Consider the following 21,923-nt stretch of genomic DNA (forward strand, 5'->3'; position numbering starts at 1 on the left):
AATAAAAGTGTGTATTTCTTGTCACTGCTTCCCCAGCTGTGTCCTTCCCTTCCCACGACACCACCTGGCTCCTCCTAACGCAGCTCCTATGCTAGTGACCAGGCACCTCTTCTCTCCCCTTCCTCATCCATTCCCCTCCAACGCCAGCAACACCTGCCACTCACTTTCCAGCCGCTGCACCAACTCTTTGTCCTTGACCACCACCTCGGGCTTCATGCTCAGGGCCTCTGCGGGGATGTAGAGGACTGTGTGTCCCTCCAGTTTGTATCGAGTGTCTATGGGAAGGACAGGGCCATGAGAGGTCACAGACAGAACACGTTTTTGCCTCCCCAGCATCAGAGCTGCTGCTCAGCAGTGGGGGATGCAGGGTCCCGGGAGGTACTGTTGGCCTTTAGTATTTGCAGGGTTCCTGTCCGTGGATACAACCACACCCACGTTGGAAGATGTGAACCTAAGACGTGGCATCCCTGTGGGGGTGTGTGTACTGAACAGGTGCAAACTTTCTGTGTGCACCTGCTAAGCACACAGCAAATTAACCGCCACTTAGGTGTTGGGTATTACACATCTTCTTCTGGAGACGATCCAAAGTCCCCCAGGAGGAGGTGCAGAGGTTCTTTGCAAACAGTGCACTGTCTCACATAATAACTTGAGTATTCATGGATTCAGGCATCTAGGGGAGCGATCCTGGACCACATCCCCATGACACTAAAAGACAACTGCATGTCTATTTCAGATGAACAGGTAGGGGAAACAATGACTTGTGCATGTCATGTGGCTTGAGGAGAAATGAGAGAAGCCAAAGGGAAATCGAAGGGAAACATAACAAGAGAACAATGAAGTCAAAATCCATATCACGCCTTCCACACACCCTGCTTCCATATAAGCAGTCCCCCCCGGAGCCTCCCCCACTCCCTACATCTGCCTCCCCCTCCATATAGTCTGAAATGGCTCCCTTGGGGCAGGTTTAGCCCACTAGTTCTGTGGCAGCCACCGGTCTAGATCAGAAGGCAGGATGTGTGCCCTGCTGCTCTCACTTCACCAACAACTCACGAGCCCCAAGGGAGCTGGGGACACTCCAGAGCAACCTTCCAGTCCTGCCTTCCCACTCACCTGTCAGGCAGGCTAGGAACCTGTGCAGATGAGACGCAAAATGATTGCGAATGCTCTCTGGCCACGTCGTGTTGGCAAAGATCTGAGGGGCAAAGATACCGCTGAGCAGGCGGAGCAGAGCTGGGATGTAGGCACCACGTACCGTGCCGAACTGCACGGTGCCCTCAAAGTTCTCAGGTGTGATGGGCACCGGCGCTTGGCGAATGAAATACACAATCTGGTTCTGGGTCTGTGAGAAAGACAGGAAATCAGAAGTTGCCCTCTGGGCCTGGCTGGGACACCCACAGGACCCACCCCACAGCTCCCATCGGGAATGCGTGGCCAAGTGCTTTGTTAGAATCCCTTACTGAATTCTGATCCTTCTCTCTCACTTTTTTTAAAGTTTTTTTTAAAGATGTATTTGTCTTTATTGCAAAGTCAGATATACAGAGAGGAGGAGAGACAGAGGGTGAGTAATTCAGCTCAGAGACATCAACAACTTCCCATATTAGGGATAAAACATACAGGTGCACAAGAGCTGGGGTGTATAGACCATAGGTGATGGAGAGAGAAGGGGTGGATCATTCTTGGGCCTGGGCACAGCAGCCAAGTGAGCATTACTGAGGGTGCTGACTTCTGCTGCCACTGCGCGCTCTCCCTTGCAATGATTGGTGATCACACTGTGGATGGAGGCTTGCTGTCAAAACGATGAATAAACCTGGGAACCGAGTTGCAAAACTTGTTCACACCAGGGAGAGGTGTCAGCCTCCTTTGCAGCTAGAGAGGCCCAACACTGGATGGTTCTGGAGGAGATCTGATCATCAACGTGCAATACCTCACAGAGCCAGCCCACATCCCACTAGGAGCGCACACTGGAAACACTGCTTCTCCAAGCCGGTGGTTGTTGGGAAGAGATGCAGACGTAGCCGGAGTCATGTTCTCCCGCACCACCACGCCACTCCGGCTCCAGTAACTGAGAAGCTGCCAAGCTACCTTCCAACTGCATGGGGCAGAACAGGGCTAGGACTGATGGCCGCCAGGCTTGCCTGCTCCCAGCCTGGGATGCCTCTGCTCTGGACCTCTCATTTCTCTTCATTAGTTTAGTTTTCAATGCATCTTCAATTTGTAAAGAAAAAAAAATTCCCTCTGTTGATTCACTCCCCAAGTGGCCACAATCTGAAGCTGAGCCAATCTGAAGCCAGAAGCCAGGAGCCTCTTCCAGGTCTTGCAGGTGCAGTGTGAGGAGCCATTCGAAGGTCATCACGGATAACCTGGACCCGGCGCCATTCCTTCTTCCTCACAGCTCACGAAATTCCCGCCCGCCTAGCTACCCACCAATCAGATGTAACCTGGCATTCCACCTGAATCCCACCCCCCATCTTCCAGCCCCTCCCCAGCCCCGCCCACTCACCAATCATCCCCAGGCACTAATCCCCTGGGGCCTGCCCCCAAGACCTCCCAATCCCGGCCCCCCACACCTTGCGGGCCCACCTGCATAAAAAGGCCCCAGGTGCTTCCTTTTTCCCTTTTTCTCCTCGTGATTTTCACCACCTCTACCCGTTCCTGCCCCGTTGGAATAAACCTCCTAAGATACCTCGTTGTGTCTGGTGTGTTTCAGCTCACGGTAAAGAACCAGGTTGTGGGAATTAGCTGTGCGTAATAATATCGTAATATCGTATGGACTAGAACTCTAAAATCTTTTTAAATAACTAACATGCAGGGTTCCAAGGCTTTGGGCCATTCTGGACTGCTTTCTCAGGCCACAAGCAGGGAGCTGGATGGGAGGTGAGGCCACCAGGATTAGAACTGGCGCCCATACAGGATCCTCGCACGTACGAAGCAAGGACTTTAGCCACCAGGCGATTGCGCCGGGCCCATGGTTTCTGTTTTGGGCTTTTGTTGTTGTTTGTTTGCTTACTTTTATTTATTTTATTTGAAAGGTAGAGCTACAGAAAGAAGGACAAACGGGGAGATCTTAAATCAGCTTGTCCGTAGGACCAGAAGTAGAGCAGCTTCTTCCTCATGCAGACCCAGAGAGACAGTAGTAATGGCTCAGGGAACTGGGTTCCTGGTATCCACATGGGAGGCCTGGCTTCAGGCCTCAGTGCTCGCCTCCATTCCTTGGCCTGCCCTCCTGGCCATTGAAGGCATGTGAGGATGGAGCCCGTAGAGGGAAGCACTCTCTCTTCCCTCTCATAAAGAAATAGCTTTACAAGTGTTTCTTGGGCCTGGCGAGATGGTCTGGTGCCTAGGGTCCTCGCCTTGAAAGCCCCGGGATCCCATATGGGCGCTTGCTTTAATCCCGGCAGCTCCACTTCCCATCCAGCTCCCTGCTTGTGGCCTGGGAAAGCAGTGGAGGACGGCCCAAAGCCTTGGGACCCTGCATATGGGAGACCTAGAGGAAATTTCTGGCTCCTGGCTTCGGACCAGTGCAGTTCCGGTTGTTGCGGTCACTTGGGGAGTGAATCATTGTACAGAAGATCTTCCTCTCCGTCTCTCCTCCCCTCTGTATATCTGACTTTCCAAATAAAAATAAATATTTATAAGTAAATTAATCTTTTAAAAAATGTTTCTTGTGAGGTGGGGGTGGGGTGGCTGGTGCAATGGTTAATTGTTTAATCCTCCTGGGCACTGGTTCATGTCCCGGCTGCTCCACTTCCCATCCAGTTCCCTGCTTGTGGCCTGGGAAAGCAGTCCAGGATGGCCCAAAGCCTTGCGATCCTGCACCTGTAGGAAGACCTGGAAGAGGCTCCTGGCTCCCGGCTTCAGATTGGCTCAGCTTCAGATTGTGGACATTTGGGGAGTGAGCCAGCAGATGGAAGCTCTTTCTGTCTCTCCTTCTCTCTGTAAATCTGCCTTTCCAATAAAAATAAACAAATAAATCCTTTTTAATGCTAAAATAAAGATATATTTCTGATCAAAAAAATATTTTAACACAAAAAAAAATGTTGCTGGGGCAGATGTTGTAGTACAACTAGTTAAGTCGCTGCTTGGAACATCCACCCCACATAAGAGAGCCCTGGTTCGTATCCCAGCCGCTCTGTTTCCAATCCAGCTTCCTGCTAAAACCCCTGCAAGGCAGTAGGTGACTGCCCAGGTATTCAGGGGCCCTGCCACCAACAGGGGAGATGCAGATGCAGTCCCCGGTTCCCAGCTTATGGGCATTTGGAAGCAGCAGATAAGATTTCTTTCTCTTTTATCTGTTCCTTCAATCCCAAATGGCTCCAATAGCTGTGGCTGGCCGAAGCCAGGAGCTTGGAAATTGTGTATTAGCAGACAGCCAATCACAAGTGAAGGAGCAGGCCCTCGAACCAGTGCTCATACAGGATGCCAGTGTGCCAGGGGGTGACTCAACCTGCTGCGCCACAAGCAGCTTCATGGAAAATCTCTTTCTCCGCCTTTCAAATAAATAACTCTTTTTGGAAGAAATGTTTCTTCATCCTGAAGAGCAATTTATTCTAAGAAAAATCTCTAAGGTTGTAAAAAGAAGGAGTATTATGAACAAAAGAGACACTGTGAGAGATGTTAAGAGCTCTCAATGCCACTCAACCTTAAGTTCTCGCTCCCTGCTGTGAAAGATCATGAGTCCTCTGCCTTCTCTAATTTTCCTACCACTACCCAGGTTTTGTTACATTAATATGCTGTTTCCAGGTGTGTGGAATTCACCATAATTCTCATGCCCATTTACCTATTTGTTTGCATGAACTGGATGTGCATTGATTCTCCATTCTTGTGTTACCTACTTCCTTTCTTTTTTTAATTAATTAATTTATTTATTTTTATTACAAAGTCAGATATACAGAGAGGAGGAAAGAGAGAGGAAGATCTTCCGTCCGATGATTCACTCCCCACAATGGCCGGTGCTGTGTCAATCCAAAGCCAGGAGCCAGGAGCTTCTTCTAGGTCTCTGACATGGGTGCAGGGTCCCAAGGCTTTGGGCCGTCCTCGACTGCTTTCCCAGGCCACAAGCAGGGAGCTGGATGGAAAGTGGAGCTGCTGGGATTAGAACCAGAGTCCATATGGGATCCTGGTGCGTTCAAGGCAAGGACCCTAGGCACTAGGCCACCACACTGGCCCTAGTTCATTTCTTGACTGACTGAATTTTAGTTGCTGACCTTTTTTTTTTTTTTTTTTTTTTTTTAATCTGCTGGTTCACTCCCCAAATGACTGTAATGATTAGAGCTGAGAGCCAAGGGGCCCATCTTCCACTGCTTTCCCAGGCCATAGACAGGCTGGATCAGGAGTAGGGCAGCGGAACTTGAACTGGCCAGCGATGCCTGCTATGTCACGGCACCAGCCCCTACATCTGTTTTTTTTTTTTAAGTTGTGTTATTTTAGGTGGGTGTTATGGTGTAGTGACTTAAGTCACTGCTTGGGACACCCATATTCCATATCCAAGTGCCTGTCTTTAAGTCCCCATCTCCACTTCTGACCCATTTCCTTGCCAGTGTGGTCCCTGGGAAGCTGCTGAGGGTGGTTCAAGTTCTTGGGTTCCTTCCCTGAAGATGGATTTGCTGTCTCCTGACCCATCCCTAGCTGTTGTCTGCATTTCAAATAGATTCAATTAAATATTACAACAATACTTACGTAAAAACCAGCTATAAATGTGTGATTAAGCTATAATCCTTTACATTTTCAAAATCCTTTAAAGTTTCAAAAGAATTGGAGCATTGTATTTAAATAAATACAGTTCAAATCCAGGTTCTGCTGGTGACCCAAAGGATGTCTTTTTCAAGCATGAGCCAAGCCATCTTCACCCAGTCATGCCCCTTTAATCTCTTTCAGTTTTAAACAGTTCCCCACCCCCACCTTGCCTTTGGCCATAGTATTAAGATTTCAAGAGATCAGAACCCATTGTTTTCTAAAATGTCCCTCAGTTTCGATTCATTGGATAGCTTCCTCATTGTGAGACTTAACATTCCCTATTCTTGGCAGAAAATACCAAGTAGGTGTTGTTCCCAAAGAATTAAGACTCTGCAATTTCAGTTGCTTAACTAAGATTTACATTACATTACATTACATCTACGTTACATTAACTAAGATTTACAAACTTCATGGAAGCTGACCTGTCTTCAATTCCACGATCCAGTGCTTTCTGCATTTCAGAGGAAGTCCTTTGCATTTCCCTTGAATTTTTACGTTGCCTCTTTTGCTGGCTTACCTTGTACAGTACTAGATGGCTCGGGTCTGTCTTTCAAGTCTATTAGTTTCTCTCTAATTGTGTTACTGTCCTCGGCTCTTTCTTCTGCACCCACCGGGACTTCCTCAAGCCTCTCTTCTATGCTGATGACAGGCTTTCCAGCCATCGCCATTCAGTCGCTTGCTGTGTCTAATCTGCAAGCTTTGTGACATGCTGGTTTATTCATTTCCTAAAATCTGTGCTCTCCCCATTATCTCATTCTCAAATTTTATCATTTCATCTCCCGGCTTTTTAATTGAAATGCGTGTTCTTCTTGCCTTGCAGGAGACTGTGATGCCATTGTGAGGGCTCCCCTTTGGCTCCTTCTCCTGTGTTCCCTCGTTTGCATGCTTTGTTCTTTTTTTTCCCCCTTCCTGGATGTGAGATGCTTGCTGTTGCCGTGCAATTTTCTTTCATTTTGCTCATGCTTGGGCAGCTCTGTGAATTCATTCTTTTTGCTCTCACATACTGTGGGCGACTTTTCGACATCCCACTGTGAGAGACCAGTTTATTTTGCCTCTTGAAGGGAAAGTGAAAGGATTGGGTATTTCATGTTGTACTCACTTTGCTCTAGCCTGAGAGAATTGCGTGAGGGAACAGGCAGGTGGTTAAGGCTAATTTGAAGCAGTGTAAAATCGTTGTTAAAAATACCTAGGTTCTTTCTGCTTTGGATATTTTTGTCAATGTTCTAAGGTTCACTCCATCCAACTAGGGTACATTATTCCTTGGGGCAGGATGGGCTTCCCCCCACTCAGAGCTTAGGCTTTGTGTGGGGCATCTATTTCTTTTTTTTTTTTTTTTCAAAATCATTTTTAACCTATTTGAGATGCAGAGAGAAAAAGAGACAGTCAGACAGTCAGTCATCTTCCATCCACTGGTTCACTCCCCAAATATCTCAGGGGCTGGGGATAGGCCAGCTGAAGTCAGGAGCCTGGATTTCAATTCAGGAGTCTCCCACGTGAGTGGCAAGAACCCAGGTCCTCAAATGCTTGAGCCATCATCTGCTGCCTCCCAAGGATTAACAGGTATGCAGGCAATGGGAGTGGAAGCAGGACTTGAACCCAGGTGCTGCAGTATGGGAGATGGTAGTATTAACTGCCCCCCTGGTCACACTGTTAGTTATTTAAAAAAATTGGTAGAGTTCTAGTTCATACGATATTATTATGCGCAGCTAATTCCCACAACCTGGTTCTTTACCGTGAGCTGAAACACACCAGACGCAACGAGGTATCTTAGGAGGTTATTCCAACGGAGCAGGAACAGCAAGAAAGAGGGGGAGAGAGGAGAGGGGGTAAGAGAGTGGTAAGAGAGGGATGAGAGAGGGATCATAAGAGAGAGAGCCGCACCTGGGGGGGGGGCCTTTTGTCTGCCAGGTGTAGGGGGTGGGGATTGGGAGGGATTGAGGCCAGGCCCCCAGGGGATTGGCGCCTGCAGGTGAATGCCTAGGGATGATTGGCGAGTGGGCGGAGTTGGGGAGGGGGCTGGAAGATTGGGAGGTGGGATTCAGGTGGAATGTCAGGTTACATCCGATTGGTGGATAGCTGGGCCGGCGCGAACTTCATGAGCTGTGAGGAAGAAGGAATGGCGCCGGGTCCAGGGAAGGATATTGGAATAACTCCTTACACACACATTTAACAGTAACAACAACAATAAAAAGATTTACGGGGCCAGCGTTGTGGCATATCATGTAAGACCGCTGTCCGCAATGCCAACATCCCTCGAGGATTCCAGTTCGCGTCTCTGCTACTCCACTAGCCACCCTGCTCCCTGCTAATGTGTCTGAGAAAGAAGCGGAAGGTGGCCCAAGTCCCTTGGCCCTTGCACCCAGATAGGATGCCTGGAGTCGGTTCCTGGATCCTGAATTCAGATCTACCCAGCTCCGGCCATTGCAGGCATTTGGGGAGTCAACCAGAGGATGGAGGCTCTCTCTTTCCATCTCCCCTCCCACCCCTTTGTAATTCTGCCTTCAAATAAATAAATAAATTTTTAAAAAGAAAAACTTTTTTAAAAAGAGATTTATTTGAAAGGCAGAGTTACAGAGAGGGAGAGAGACGATGAGAAATCCAGCCTTAGACTGAAAGGAGCAAGCAGGATCTCCAACCAACCAGTCTTTCCTGCGGGCGCAGGGGCTCAAGCGCTTGCACCGTTTCCTGCTGCTTTGGGTGCATCAGCAGGGTGTTGGTTCAGAAGCCAAACAACCAGGATTCAACCAGGGCTCCCAGGGGACACCAGCCTTCTGGGCAGCAGGCTAAGCCGCCGTGCCACAGTGCTGATCCCGCTTCTCATTCCCTGCCATACACATCACCCATCTTTATAGCCGCTTTCCCTGTTTGTTAACTCTTGGGGCGTTTGTGACTCATTTCTTAGCTATGTGTCAGATATTTAAGGGTAATAATTTCTTGAGGAAGTTTCAACTGGCCATTTTTAATAAAAATGCAATTAAGTCTGTGCTTTATTTAGAATGTATTTCATCGTACTAGACTTACTTTTTAAATTAAAAAGCATATACCATATGTTTCCCAGTTCTCGTTGACTAATCCCATCCTTCCTCACAGGTTTTGAAATGCCATTTTTATAGAAAATGCTTACGTATCTGTTTCTGTACTTTCTTTTTTTTTTTTTTTTTTTTGGTATTTCCTATGTTTCTGCACTGTTGCTGATAATGTCTATTTTTGTGCTTTCCACATTTTTGTACTCTTGCTTATAATATGTATTCCCAACCTTGTATTTTTTTGCTTTAACTGTCATTTTCTGATTTCCATAATCTCTAGTCCCCTCTGTTACTGTCTTCCTCATTATCATGGCCATTTCCATGCATTCTTTGGATGAATTGTAAAGTCCTTCCCCCAGGAGTCTAGGGAACATGGCATTGCGGAATAGCGGTTACATAAACAGGCGGCATTTTTGAGACGATCTTTGGGCTACTGAGGTCTTCCCAGGACCACTGCAGAGCCAGATCTTCTTTCACAGTCAGCAACAAAGCTGTTTTCTTTCATACAATGTTACTTTAAATGTCTATATTCAGGAGCTGGCATCGTGGCACAGTAAGTTAAGCCACCACCTGTAATCCTATATAGGCACCAGCTGGAGTCCCAGCTGCTCCACTTCCAATCCAGCACCCTGCTAGTATGCCTGGGAAAGCAGCACAGGATACCCACGTGCTTGGGCCCCTGACACCTATGTGGAGCACCTGGAAGAAGCTCTAGGCTCCTGGCTTTGGGTTGGCCCAGCCCTAGTCATTGCATCACTGGGGAGTGAACCAGAGGATGAAAGATCACTCTTCCTCTTTCTCCTCTCCCTGTTAACTCTGCCTTTCAAATACATAAATCTGTTCTAAAAATGTATACTCAAATATGAGCACTTTGTGCAAATGTTGGTCTCTTTTGTGGATAAAGTCCTCTTTTCCTTCTGTTTTGAGGCTGACAGATGCCCACACACAGGAAGAAACTGTCACCTGCTTGGCCTTTGTCGACGGCTGCTCTGCAAGCTCTGCCATCACTTCACGAGGCCACTCTCATCAGCAGTAACGCTACACTGTTTGTGTAACGGGCTACCAATGAGAGCGAAGCAATAGTATTTTTTATTTCAAAAATGTTCAAAAATTCAAAGTATTTCACCTTAATAATACGTGCACTTACTGCCTAGACTCTGCCTCTACCGACGTTTTACTCTCTGCCTGTCATTCAACTATTGCCCTATCTTAAGCTTACCCCACACCAACGTAGACTTTGTATCCCTAAACTGGTGGGTCAGGCATTTGGCACAGGGACGTGAATTCTGGCTGGGACACCAACATCCCATATCAGAGTAACCTGGTTCAAATCCTGGCTCCACTTCCAATTCTAACTTCCTGCTAATGACCACTCTGGGAGGCAGCAGATGGTGGCCCAGGTAGGTGGCTCCCTGGCAGCCACATAAGAGCTCCACGGTGACTTCTGTGCTATTGGCTTTTGCCAGGCCTATCCCCAACCACAAGTATTTGGGAAATGAACCAGCAAATGGAAGATCAAATCTCTCTCTTTCTTTCTCTCTCTCTGTCACACTACCTTTCAATATGATTGAAAATTTTTTTTAAGGATTTGTTTTATTTTTATTGCAAAGTTGTGAGAAGAGTTAGACTGGGTAGTAGGCAGTTAGGGTTTTCTGGGTCCCCAAGTCATTTTTTTCTCAAATATAAAGGGGTATTTTCCCCACCATGTCTTGGATTCACCAGAACATGTCTCTCCCAAGACAAATGCATATCTTATCAGGAGTGCTTCCCCCAGGAGGCGAGGGTGACATTAACATATCTATTCCCCACCTGAAGCCTCCACCCAATTCTGTCTCCAGCCATTGCCAAGGGGGAGGGCTTCAGACTGGCCTCTTCATCATTAGAAAGGGACCAAGGAAGTTGGCCAGTGACACCTTTCTGGCCTTTTGTCCCAAGGCCAAGTACCATGGAAACCAGGAATTTCCTTTGTTTATGGAGAAACATGGGTGAGGGGAACCTATTTTTAAAAAATATTTATTTAATTTATTTTTTTTATTACAAAGTCAGATATACTGAGAGGAGGAGAGATAGAGAGGAAGTGGAGCTGCCGGGATTAGAACCAGCAGCCATATGGGATCAAGGCGAGGACTTTAGCCACTAGGCCACACTGCCGAGCCCATTGAGGGGAACCTTTAAAAGATACTTTCCCCACCATTAATATGGGTTTTTCTCTCTTAGCTTTTCCTCCTGCCACTATGGCAGGGGACTAGGGTTTTTCTCTTTTTGCTTTTCCTCCTGCCACTATGGCAGGGGATAAGGGTCTTTTCTATCTCAGAACCCCCTCTCGTCACTGGGACGGGAGTCTCCTTTCTTAGCTTTTCTAATAAATCTTACTTTAAAACTAAACTGTGTCCGCATGAAAATTCTTCTTTCCTGCGAGACAAGAATTTGAGGTTGCTGCAGTATTCGGGGTTCAAAAACCCTACAACAAAGTCAGATATACAGAGATGAAGGAGAGACAGAGAGGAAGATCTTCTGTCCTTTGGTTCACTCTGCAAGCGACCACAATGGCTGGAGCTGTGGCGATCCGAAGCCAGGGGCCAGGAGCTTCTTCCAGGTTTCCCTGCAGGTGCAGGGTCCCAAGGCTTTGGGCCGTCCTCCACTGCTTTCCCAGGCCTCAAGCAAGGAGCTGGATGGGAAGCGGGGCCACCAGGATTATAACCAGCGGCCATATGGGATCCCGGAGCGTGCAAGGCGAGGACTTTAACTACTAGGCTACTGTGTTGGGCCCTATATTTTAAAAATAATTTTTAAAGTAAATAATTTGTGGGCCTGGCTAAACAGCTCTTGCCCCATCTTGGTTTAATTCTGATTCCCTTCCTCCCCAGTTCAAACGTTACCTCCGTACTAAGCCTTCCCAACCTTGCCTATATCACAATAGATTATGAATATTCGTACATCTATCTTCCCTACTGTACCCCAAGATTATCCAAAACAAAACAAACACTGCCTCATCCTTCTCTGGATCCTTACTTCCAAATGCGGTTCCCCAAATACAGTAGAGCTCAGTGGATCAAAGAGAACAAAACCCAAGCAGGCTCGGGTCTGGAAGTTCAGGCCCACTGGGTGGCCATATGCTCAGAGCCAGGTAGGTGGGTCAGTTCACCCTGGGGGCAGGGTCCCAGGCAGCGGGGCTTGGGTCAGGTGACCTGGATGCAAATGGCTCCAGGCGAAGCCCTCGAATCACCCAGCGGTGTAATTTTGAGGGAGGAACATGAGGACCTTTAAGGGTCAGACTGAAGCACCTGCCTTCGTGGGATATCAAAGCTGGGGCAGTTAAGGATCAACCAATCCCTAATACCTCACTGATACTTATTAAAACTTGGGCTGGGACCTACCTGAAAGAACTAGATCACAGAATCTGGCAATGAGAGTTGGAACAAGAGACGGGAAATGTAAGGTTGGCTCATGCCACTAACCAGCATGTGGGCAAAACTGAGTCTGTGGGCAGATTCTGTGGGGAATGTGTGGGCTCAACCCTGTGATCTGCAATTTCTGCTGGTTTCCTTGGGGGCTTGGATGATGACAAGCTGAGCCAGGCATGATCATGGAATCCTCCGATACTCATAGGTACTGCAATTGGGTACAGGCTGTGTATGCCCAGGATGCAGCACCCACAGGCACACCCAAGAATACAGTGAGGAGCAGGCCAGACCACAACATCCACCACTCATACATAGGCTGGGACGGAGGGGGTAGTCTATGACCGGTAAGGATCTTACAACTACTGGCACGTCCAAGATCTGTGTTTGGGGGTAGGTCTGGTGGGGGGGTTTGGGAAAATCCCCTGGTGGGCCGTACCTCCCACTGGTGAGCATGTGATGCAGGCCTGGGTGTTGACCAGACCAGGCAGGGTAGCTCCACCTATCGGCAAGTGTGTGGGTTGGTTTTGGAAGAGGGTGGACCAGGCAAGGCCAGGCCAACCTTAGCTCACTGGCAAGTGTAGGAGCCAGGCTGGAATGCAGGGCATGCTAGACTAGTCTATCAGTTTGCATGAGTCAGGGATGAGAGTGGAACAGGCAGGGCCAGGCTGTAGCACTTGCCAGCGAGAGTTGGGACTGAGGGTAAACTGGGTCAGGCCAGGCTGCAGCATTTGATGGGAAAGGTTAAAACAGGGGAAAGGCTATGCCTAGCTAGGTCAGAGCAACCAATGGCATGTGCAAAATTTGGGGCTGGGAACAAGCCTGTTTGGGGAGCTAAGGGGATGCCCCAGCTAGATTGTGGTTCCCACTGGTAAGTGTAAGAGTGTTCCTCAGCATAGGTGTGGATTGGGTCTGGGGCGTGCCAGATTGGGCTAAACTCCAGCACTCACTGGTGCTCACGAGAGTGAGACCGGGTGTAGGACAGGCTGGGCTAGGTTTTGGCTCCCACTGGGCCATGTGAGAGCTGCATTAGCGCATGGACTACCTGTGGTTGGGCTGTAACACCCAACAGTAAGAACTGGATTGGGTATGGGCCAATTGGGCAAGGCTACTGTTTCTGCCAGGACAAAAGGTGGACTAAGGCATCCCAGGCCAAGGACCCACCAGTGTGTACAGGATCTGCCACTGGGAGGAGACCTAATAGAAGAGCTTGGGAAACTCCTTTGTCAGGGTGCAGTCCCTGAAGGTGAGCGCCAGAACCAAGGCAATGAGCAGCCCAGACCAGACCAGGTTAAGGTACCTGCCGACACAACTGTGGGTCAGATCTGGGGACAGGCCAGGCTGTGCCAGTTCCTAACACCCACTGGCAGATCTGAGAACCAGGATGGGGTGCAGGACAGGCTGAGTCTGGATGCATCACCAGCCAATTCACATTAGGGCCAGAACTGGGGGCTGACTGCGCCAGGTTGGGCTGCAGCGCCCATGAGTGTGAGCTGGAACAAGGGCAGACTTGGCTGGACCAGGCCACAGCACCCACTGGCAAATGCCAATGTGAAACAGGCCATGCCAGACTGGGCTGTAGCACCCACCAGCATGTACAAGACCTCGGGAGGGGGGTTGAGGTGTGTGAACCCAGTGGAGGAACAGTGGAGAGCCAAGCTTGGCTAACTGATTGCATACACTGGTACAGGCATGAGCCAGAGTAAGGGTTGGCTGGTTGGGCTTTGCCACAGCATCACCTGGCAAGTGCTGGGACTGGGGGCAAGTTCTGTTGAACTAGACTACAGGATCACCTGGACAGTGCAAGATGCAGGGCAGGGAGTGGATCCAATGGAGAGATTGTGGGCACTTCTCTGATGGGCTGCAACTCCTACTGATGAGCATAAGAAACATTACTAGGGGGCCCAGCGGCGTGGCCTAGCAGCTAAAGTCCTCACCTTGAATGCCCCGGGATCCCATCTGTGGCCTGGGAAAGCAGTCGAGGACGGCCCAAAGCCTTGGGACCCTGCACCCGCATGGGAGACCCGGAAGAGGTTCCTGGTTCTCGGCTTCAGATCGGCACAGAACCGGCCGTTGCGGTCACTTGGGGAGTGAATCATCGGACGGAAGATCTTCATCTCTGTATATCTGACTTTGTAATAAAGATAAATAAATCTTAAAAAAAAAAAAACACATTACTAGGAGCAGGTCTGGCTGGACAGGCAGTGGCACCCACTGGCATGAGTGTGGTCTAGAGAGTGGAGTTAGTTGGATTGAGTTAGGCTTCAATGTCCAATGATGTGTACAAGAGCTGAATGAGATGTGAGACAGACCAGACCAGGCCACTGCACATGCTGGCAGGCATAGGAACCAGAGTTGGGGGCCAGTCCAGTGGGGGTTATTGGGAGTCACTTTGACGGCCTCAGCTTCTCCTGGTGTACACGAGGGCCGAGTGTGTAGTGGTTAGAGTTGGGCTGAGCCTCAGCACTCACTGGTTTGAAGAGGAAGGAGGGCAGAACAAACTGATTAACTACCCCAGTAAAATTTGACAGCAAACTTGTGGATGAATGGAGACTCTGAGGTGGACTATGTCAGCCAATTGATCTTGGAAGGATTTCCTCACCCTTGGAGCAGCGATATCAACAGCGTCTCAGAACTCTCGAAACCACTTGAGCAGAACCCTCAGAGCATGCTCCATCGGGGACCGTGGGATGACATCGGGGACTGGGGAGGCTGGGTGTGGTCTCCCCCATTTTATCCTCTCCTCCCCCAGATACAGGAAGAAAAAAAAGGAAATAGTTTTGCCCACTTGCCCCTGATTCTCAGCCCTTCCCACCCTGATCACCTATGTAAACATTATAAAAAAAAAAAACTCAAGGAGGACAGAAGAGACACGGGGAACCTCAGCTCCCCCAGAAGAGTCAAGCACCCACCTGAATGGGCATGCCCAGGTCTAGCTTCAGCCCAAAACAGGGGTCCACGTAGAAGGTCAGGATGGGTTGCGTAGGGTCCTGAGCAAACTGGTCCAGAACGGCGTTGTGCTCCTCTGTCCACACAGACTCCGCCAGCCCAGTCAGCACAGCCCGCGAGCGGAACAGGGGCTTCTGCGGAGGAAGGACAGTCAGTCGGCAAAGCACGGAGAGCATCGGCGTGAGCCACGGTGAAGCAGAAGGACGCGGCAGAGGCCGGGAAGGTGCAGGGAAGCCGAGGTGGCTGGTGGGTAAGCATCCAAACTGGTCGAAGAAACAAGTCCACTGAGAGGACAGAAAGAGGGGGTCATGGAGGGAAACCCCAGGCCCGACTCTGTCCACAGGCTTCTTTTGTGTCTGTGTTTATAAAAACGCATTCTCACGCCACCCTGGAACGCTAGGCGAAAGTGAACTAAGGTGACGTGTAGGACGGTTAGTACCCGGCAAGCAATTAGGAACGGGGAGCTGGAAAAGGGGCCAGGGCCCCAGGCAGCATGTTCCTACTTGGTGTAGGACAGTGGGCGGGAGAGCACCAGCATCGACTTTGGAAAAGGAAAGGAGGTTGGGGCGGGGGGAGGCAAGGAGCATACACCAACAGACACCAAAGGACAGACTGGTTAGATGGCAAACATGGCATGAGTGGCTAGAAAACAAAATTCATCTGTAGAACTCCACTCAACAAATTCAGGAAGCGGAAGAGATAAAGATAGAGCTCCGTGTACTTCCTCCTAGGAAGATGAGAATTCTTTCTTAGTTTCCAGGTAAAGAAAACTTAATATACTGGGGTTAAAATCTTTCCTACATGAACACGAATGAATTTATCAGAAAAACATTCAAACCTCAATAAATACATGGACAAAGGACACAAACAGGAGCTGGCATCATGGTACAGTATGTTAAACCTCTACCTGTGACACTGGCATCCCATATTGGAGTGCCAGTTCAAGTCCCAGCTGCTTCCAGCCCAGCTCCCCTTACTGAATCTGGGAAAGAGATGGAAGATGACCCCCAAGTACAGGGTCCCTGCCACCCACATGGGAGAACTGGAGTGAACCAACAGATGGAAGATTACTATCTCTCTCCGACACTCTGCCTTTCACATAAAAATCTTTAAAAATTAAACAAGTAAATAAATAACAAAGAAAGAACTGGGCCCAACACAGTAGCCTAGTGGCTAAAGTCCTCGCCTTGAATGTGCTGGGATTCCATATGGGAACTAGTTCTAATCCCAGCAACCCTGCTTCCCATCCAGCTCCCTGTTTGTGGTCTGGAAAAAGAGTCCAAGATGGCCAAAGCCTTGGAACCCTGCACCCGTGTGGGAGACCTAGAAGAGGCTCCTGGCTCCTGGCTTCGGATAGGCTCAGCTGCGGTTCCTGTGGCTGTTTGGGGAGTGAATCACCACATGGAAGATCTTCCTCTTTGTCTTTCCTGCTCTCTCTGTATATCTGACTTTCCAATGAAAAATTTAAAATCTAGAAAATAATAATAATGAAATAAACAAATCTTTAAAAAAGAGAGAAAGAAAGAAAGAGAGAGAGAGAGAATCCTAGATTGGTGCCGTCATTTAGCAAGTGACGCCGCTGTCTGCAGTATCAGCGGCCCATATAGGCACTGGTTTGCATCCCAGCTGCTTCATTTCTGATCCAGCTCCCTGCTTGTGGCCTGAGAAAACAGTCGAGGATGGCCCAAAGCCTTGGGACCCTGCATCCACATGGGAAACCCAGAAGAGGCTCCTGGTTCCTAGCTCTGAATCAGCTCAGCTCTTGCCATTGCAGCCACTTGGGGAGTAATCAGAGGATAGGAAATCTGTTTCTCTACCTCTCTTTAAATCTACTCTTGGAGGGGGGACGTCTTTAAAAAAACTGGTTTCTGGGGAGGCTGATTCCAGCTCCTGGCTTCGATGTGGCCAAACCCAGCCTTTTCAGCCATTGGGGATGAACCAGCAAATGCAAGAGCTCTCTTTCTCTCTTTTTGTTTTTCCTTCTGTCTCTGTAACTCTGCTTTTCAAAGAAATAAGACTTCCCCCCCGGAAAAAAAAAAAAGGTCTCTGATTGGGGCAACACCTGCTCAGCTGACTCAGCCCTTCACTGAACAACTGGCTGAGTTCTAGCCAAGGTAGGCACCAAGGTAAGGCAGCCAGGAGACCTGTCCGTCACTTAAGCTTTCTTCTTCCGGAGGGGCAAGGAGGCCTGTGTGCTAGACTCAGCAAGGAGAGTTCAGTAGAAGACAGAGACAGATCAGAGCAGTTAAAGACAGATCAGAGCGGTTACCCTGGGCCATCCACTCCTTGGTGGAGCCTCTGCCTCCCCACGGGATGGGGATCTACCTGCCTCAAGGAGAAGCCACCCTTACCACATCCACCTCGCGCTCTATTTCTTCTTGTTCCACTTCAAGCACATCCAGTATTGGCTCTGGGGAAAATCAAAACACAAAGACATTCCTTAGAAAACTAAACAGAGGGACCAGCATAGCAGCTAAGCCTGCACCTGCAGTGCTGGCAGGTGGGTTAGTGTCCTGGTTGCTCCAACTCCCAGATAACAGCCTGGGAAAAGCAGCAGAGGATGGCCCAAGTTCTTCAGTCCCTGCACCTATGTGGGAGAACCAGGCTGTAGCAGCTATCTGGGAAGCATCCCATAGGGGCATCAGTTCGTGTCCTGGCTGCTCCGCTTCCTATCCAGCTCCCTCCTTGTGGCCTGAGAAAACAGTAGAAGATGGCCTTGGGACCCTGCAACCTGCATGGGAGATCCAGAAGAAGCTCCTGACTCCTGGCTTTGAATCAGCTCAGCTCTGACAATTGTGGCCATTGGGAAAGTGAACCAGCAGATGGAAGGTCTTTAAGAAAGAAAAGACATGTTTGGGATAACCAAATCCCACACCAGAGTGCCTGGATTCAATCCCTGGCTGCAGGTCTTGGTTCCAGCTTTCTGCTGATGTGTGCCACGGGAGGCAACAGTGTTAGCTCCAGTATGAGACCTGGAATGAGTTCCCTGTTCTTGGCTTTGGGTTGGCCCAGCTGCAGCTGTTGTGGGTATCTGAGGAGAGTGAATCAGGGGATGGAAGTTCTTTGTCTCCATCTTTAATCGTCTCTCTTCTTCCTCACCATCTCACTACTTCTCAAACAGGTGTATTTCAAAATTTACAACTGCTGTGATGGGTGTGTGGTACAGTGGTTAAGACACGTCTTGGGAGAGAGTAGCATTCCAAATGGAAGTGCCTGAGTGGGAGTACTGCCTCCATTCACAATTCCTGCTTCCTGCTAGTGTACACTCTTGGAGGCAGCAGGTGCTGGCTCAAGAACTTGAGCTACTCTCCTGGGAGACCCACATGGAGATCTTGTTTCCTGACTTCAAACTGGCCCAGCCCAGTTATTGTGGGCATTTAGGAAGTGAGCCGATAGACAATCTCTCTCTCTATGTCTTTCAAATAAGTCAAATTAAAAATATATATATATATTTTTTGGAGGGAATGGCTTTAAAAGAAAGAAAAGAATTTGGATTGTGATACCAAATATCACATTATAAGGTTGCAAACTCCTCCCCCAGCCCAGGTAGGCTCTAGTTCAGCAGGAAACGGTTGACCTTTGAGTATTCTGAGTATTTGCTGCATTCAAACTTCTGACTATTGAAACTAAGTGGCTTAAAAAGACTATAAATACCTTCATGTCAATTTAGGTTAGGTTTAAACACTATGTAAGTTTAGATGGCAAACTCTGGGGAGGAAAAAAAAAATACCTGTCCATGGTTAGAGCTTTTGAAAATCACAGAGAAGGGATCAGGCGCCTGATTTGCCTTCTCCTCCTTCATGCAAGGGGAACTGAAGAGCACTTAAGGAAGCAAAGGATGTGGATATAGCCTTTGCGGTGTCTCCAACCTGCCAGCTCTCACCAACACGTGCTCAGCGCTCCCTCAGTTCTACAGCAAGCCAGGCCAGTCCATTCCCAGTGCCAAAGACTGCAGGGCCTGGGGTTCGTTTCACGGCCCAACCCCTCTCTCTCTCTCCTGTCTGTCTTTGAACTCACGGCCTGGATGAGGGAGCAGAGGAAAGTTCCAGATAAAATAATAGGGTGGGGAGGGCAGAGACCCTCAGAGCATGGAAGCCTACACTTTCATCCCACAGCTGCCTCCCTTCCCCTCTTCCCTCCCCCACTGCCCCCCCAAACCTCACTGTCTTGCCTCCTACCTCCCTCTGCTCCTCCTCAGCCCTGGCTTCCAGGAGCCAGCCCCATTTTCAACTGCTGTGTCCTTGAGAACTCAGCAAGGAATTCTATGCTTGCTCAGTTCTCCCTGGTCCTGGGTCCCAGGGCAGCTGCCCATGGTCTTCAACCTTTCTCCCATATGAGTCCTTGGCCCAATCTCCCAACCTTTAACATCACAGTAGCCCGGATAAAAGGGCAACCTCTGACACCTAGCTCACAGTCCTGTCTACACTGACACGGTCTACACTTAGCTCACGATCCTGTCTATACTGGCAACATTGGACGAAAAACAGCGACAGCAGCAGCAGCTACCCAAAACCTTTGCAACCCGACTGCTTCCAGCCCTCCACACAGGAAAAAAGAGATCTCCCCGGTCAAAGTCATAAGCAGCAGCCTCTTCAAAACCTTTTCTCCCTGGATCCAGACTTCCTTTCCTGTCGTCGCCCTGAACGTGAACCTTGGCGGCTCTACCACGTCCCTGCCAAGAGGAGGGCGGAGATACAAGAGCCTTCAACAGATGGCAGAAAGTATCAGCCGGGCTTAGGATTCAAAGGGTGGTAGAGCGGGCTGAGTCTCCATGGTGATGGGCTTAATGGGAGAAAAACATTATTTGTTTTGCCACCCAGGGTGAAAATGGGAAAAGAAAAAAAAAAAAAAAAAAAAAGGAAGAGATCAAACCGTCTTTAGTCAAACAGGAGCCATTAGGAACACTTGAAAATAAGGAGGAAGAAGCTAGAGAAAGGACCTGGCAGGTGAATCCCTGGAGCATTGACGGGAATGTTTTAGGACAGAAAGAACAAGCAGGACAAGGCACAGGGAGAAAGAGAGAGAGAGAGAGTTGGCAAGAAATCCCCACAGCAGGCAAGGCAGGGAGTAGGGGTGACCACTGAGCCCCACCCCACCCCACCCCACCCCTCAGGCCGCAGGGTGTTCCCTACCCTCCATTGCTCTCCTTGGTACCCACCAGGTTCCACCTTGGCAGGCTCGGGCTGGGGCTCTGGTTCGGGCATGGCAGCAGGCAGTACAGCCTCTGCAGCCTGTACAGCAGCCAGAGCAGCTTGAGCACCTTGGCCTGCCCGGCCACCCCGGGCACCTCCACGGTTACTGGCCCTCCGCTTCTTCTCAGCTTTGCTCGACATGGTGCAGACAAACCCTGCAGGTGAAAGGAATCGGGGAGTCCACACCCAGATCTCCATCCCCAGCCAAGCCCTGAGACACACACACAGTCTCTTCTGAATTCTCACAGTGACCCAAGACTCTGCAATGTGATCCTCATTTTTTGGGAGGGAGGGGGACACCCCAACCATGTTCCATTAACTACAAGAAGCAACATGGTTGATAAAAGCCACCTTTTTCAAGGCATTGGGTTAAACATTAAAGCTTGGGGCTGGCATCGTGACTCAACAGGCCAATCTTCCACCCTGTAGCACCAACATTCCATATAGGCACCAGTTTGTGTTCCAGCTGCTCTACTTCCTTGGGAAAGTAGCGGAGGATGGCCCAAGTCCCTGGGATCCTGCACCCACGTGAAAGAACCAGAAGAGGTTCCTGGCTTCAGATCAGATCAGCTTTAGCTGTTGTGGCCATTTCAAGAGTGAACCAATGGATGGAATACCTTTTCTCTCTCTCTCGTTTTCACAGTAAATCTGCCTTTCAAATAGAAATAAATAAGTCTTGGGGGGGAAAGGTCAGCCCTTCAAACATTAAGAACAAATAGAAATTTAAGATGATGCCCTTGGTGTAGCCCAAAGCATCAGCATCCCATAGGGTAGACAGCTGGAGTCTTGGTTGCTCCACTTCTTATCTAGCTCCCTGTGGGTGTGCCTCAGAAAGCAGCAAAAGAGGATCCAAATGCTTAGGCCCCTGCCCCCATGTGGGGAGACCAGGATGAAGCTCTTTTTTTTTTTTTTTTAAAGATTTATTTTACTTTATTACAAAGTCAGATATACAGAGAGGAGGAGAGACAGGAAGATCTTCCGTCCTATGATTCACTCCCCAAGTGAGCCGCAATGGCTGGTGCGCACCGATCCGAAGCCGGGAACCAGGAACTCTTCCGGGTCTCCCACGTGGGTGCAGGGTCCCAAAGTTTTGGGCCGTCCTCGACTGCTTTCCCAGGCCACAAGCAGGGAACTGGAAGGGAAGTGGAGCTGCTGGGACTAGAACCGGCACCCATATGGGACCCCGGGGCGTGTTCAAGGCGAGGATTTTAGTCGCTAGGCCACGCCGCCGGGCCCTGGGATGAAGCTCTTGGCTTCAGCCTGATATAGCTGTGGCCATGTGGATTGAACCAGTGAGTGGACAATCTCTGTGTCTCTTTCAAAAAAATATTTTTTAAAAGGTGATAGCCTAACAGACACCCCACTAGCAAGGGTTTAGGAACCCTATTTCTGCACAGGGATGTGGGAATAAAATCATCAGGGAAAGATCTCCCAAGCTGCAGGTAGTAGCCTAAACCCTCAGCTGTGGTGTACAGCATAGACAAGGGCAGAGGGAGTGAGAAGAACCCCGGAGAAGGCAAAACGGTCCCCACAGTCCGCCATCCTTTGTCACTGAAGCAAAACAACATGCTTTTCCCCAGGAGCTCTCTTCCTCCCAAGTTAAATGGAAAACCACTCCTTCT

General features: G+C 49.3%; 1 protein-coding gene across 3 annotated transcripts in view; it reads right to left on the reverse strand.

Moving 5' to 3' along the window:
• The window catches only part of DNAH2 (dynein axonemal heavy chain 2), a 108,350-nt gene extending 87,898 nt beyond the window's left edge, over positions 1 to 20,452 (reverse strand). For 2 of the 3 annotated variants that reach the window (XM_058675834.1, XM_058675833.1), the window contains exons 1-5: positions 20,268 to 20,452; positions 17,461 to 17,519; positions 15,073 to 15,243; positions 1,111 to 1,339; positions 165 to 275 (exon numbers count right to left, since the gene is read on the reverse strand). In XM_058675834.1, coding sequence (XP_058531817.1) covers positions 165 to 275; positions 1,111 to 1,339; positions 15,073 to 15,243; positions 17,461 to 17,519; positions 20,268 to 20,442 — 745 coding nt within the window. In that variant the 5' untranslated portion in view covers positions 20,443 to 20,452. The remainder of the gene's footprint in view (positions 1 to 164; positions 276 to 1,110; positions 1,340 to 15,072; positions 15,244 to 17,460; positions 17,520 to 20,267) is intronic. The other variant, XM_058675835.1, reaches the window with a different exon arrangement.
• Between the last annotated feature and the right edge of the window lie 1,471 nt (positions 20,453 to 21,923).

The sequence above is a fragment of the Ochotona princeps genome, chromosome 17, assembly GCF_030435755.1.
Source record: "Ochotona princeps isolate mOchPri1 chromosome 17, mOchPri1.hap1, whole genome shotgun sequence".
NCBI lineage: Eukaryota > Metazoa > Chordata > Mammalia > Lagomorpha > Ochotonidae > Ochotona > Ochotona princeps.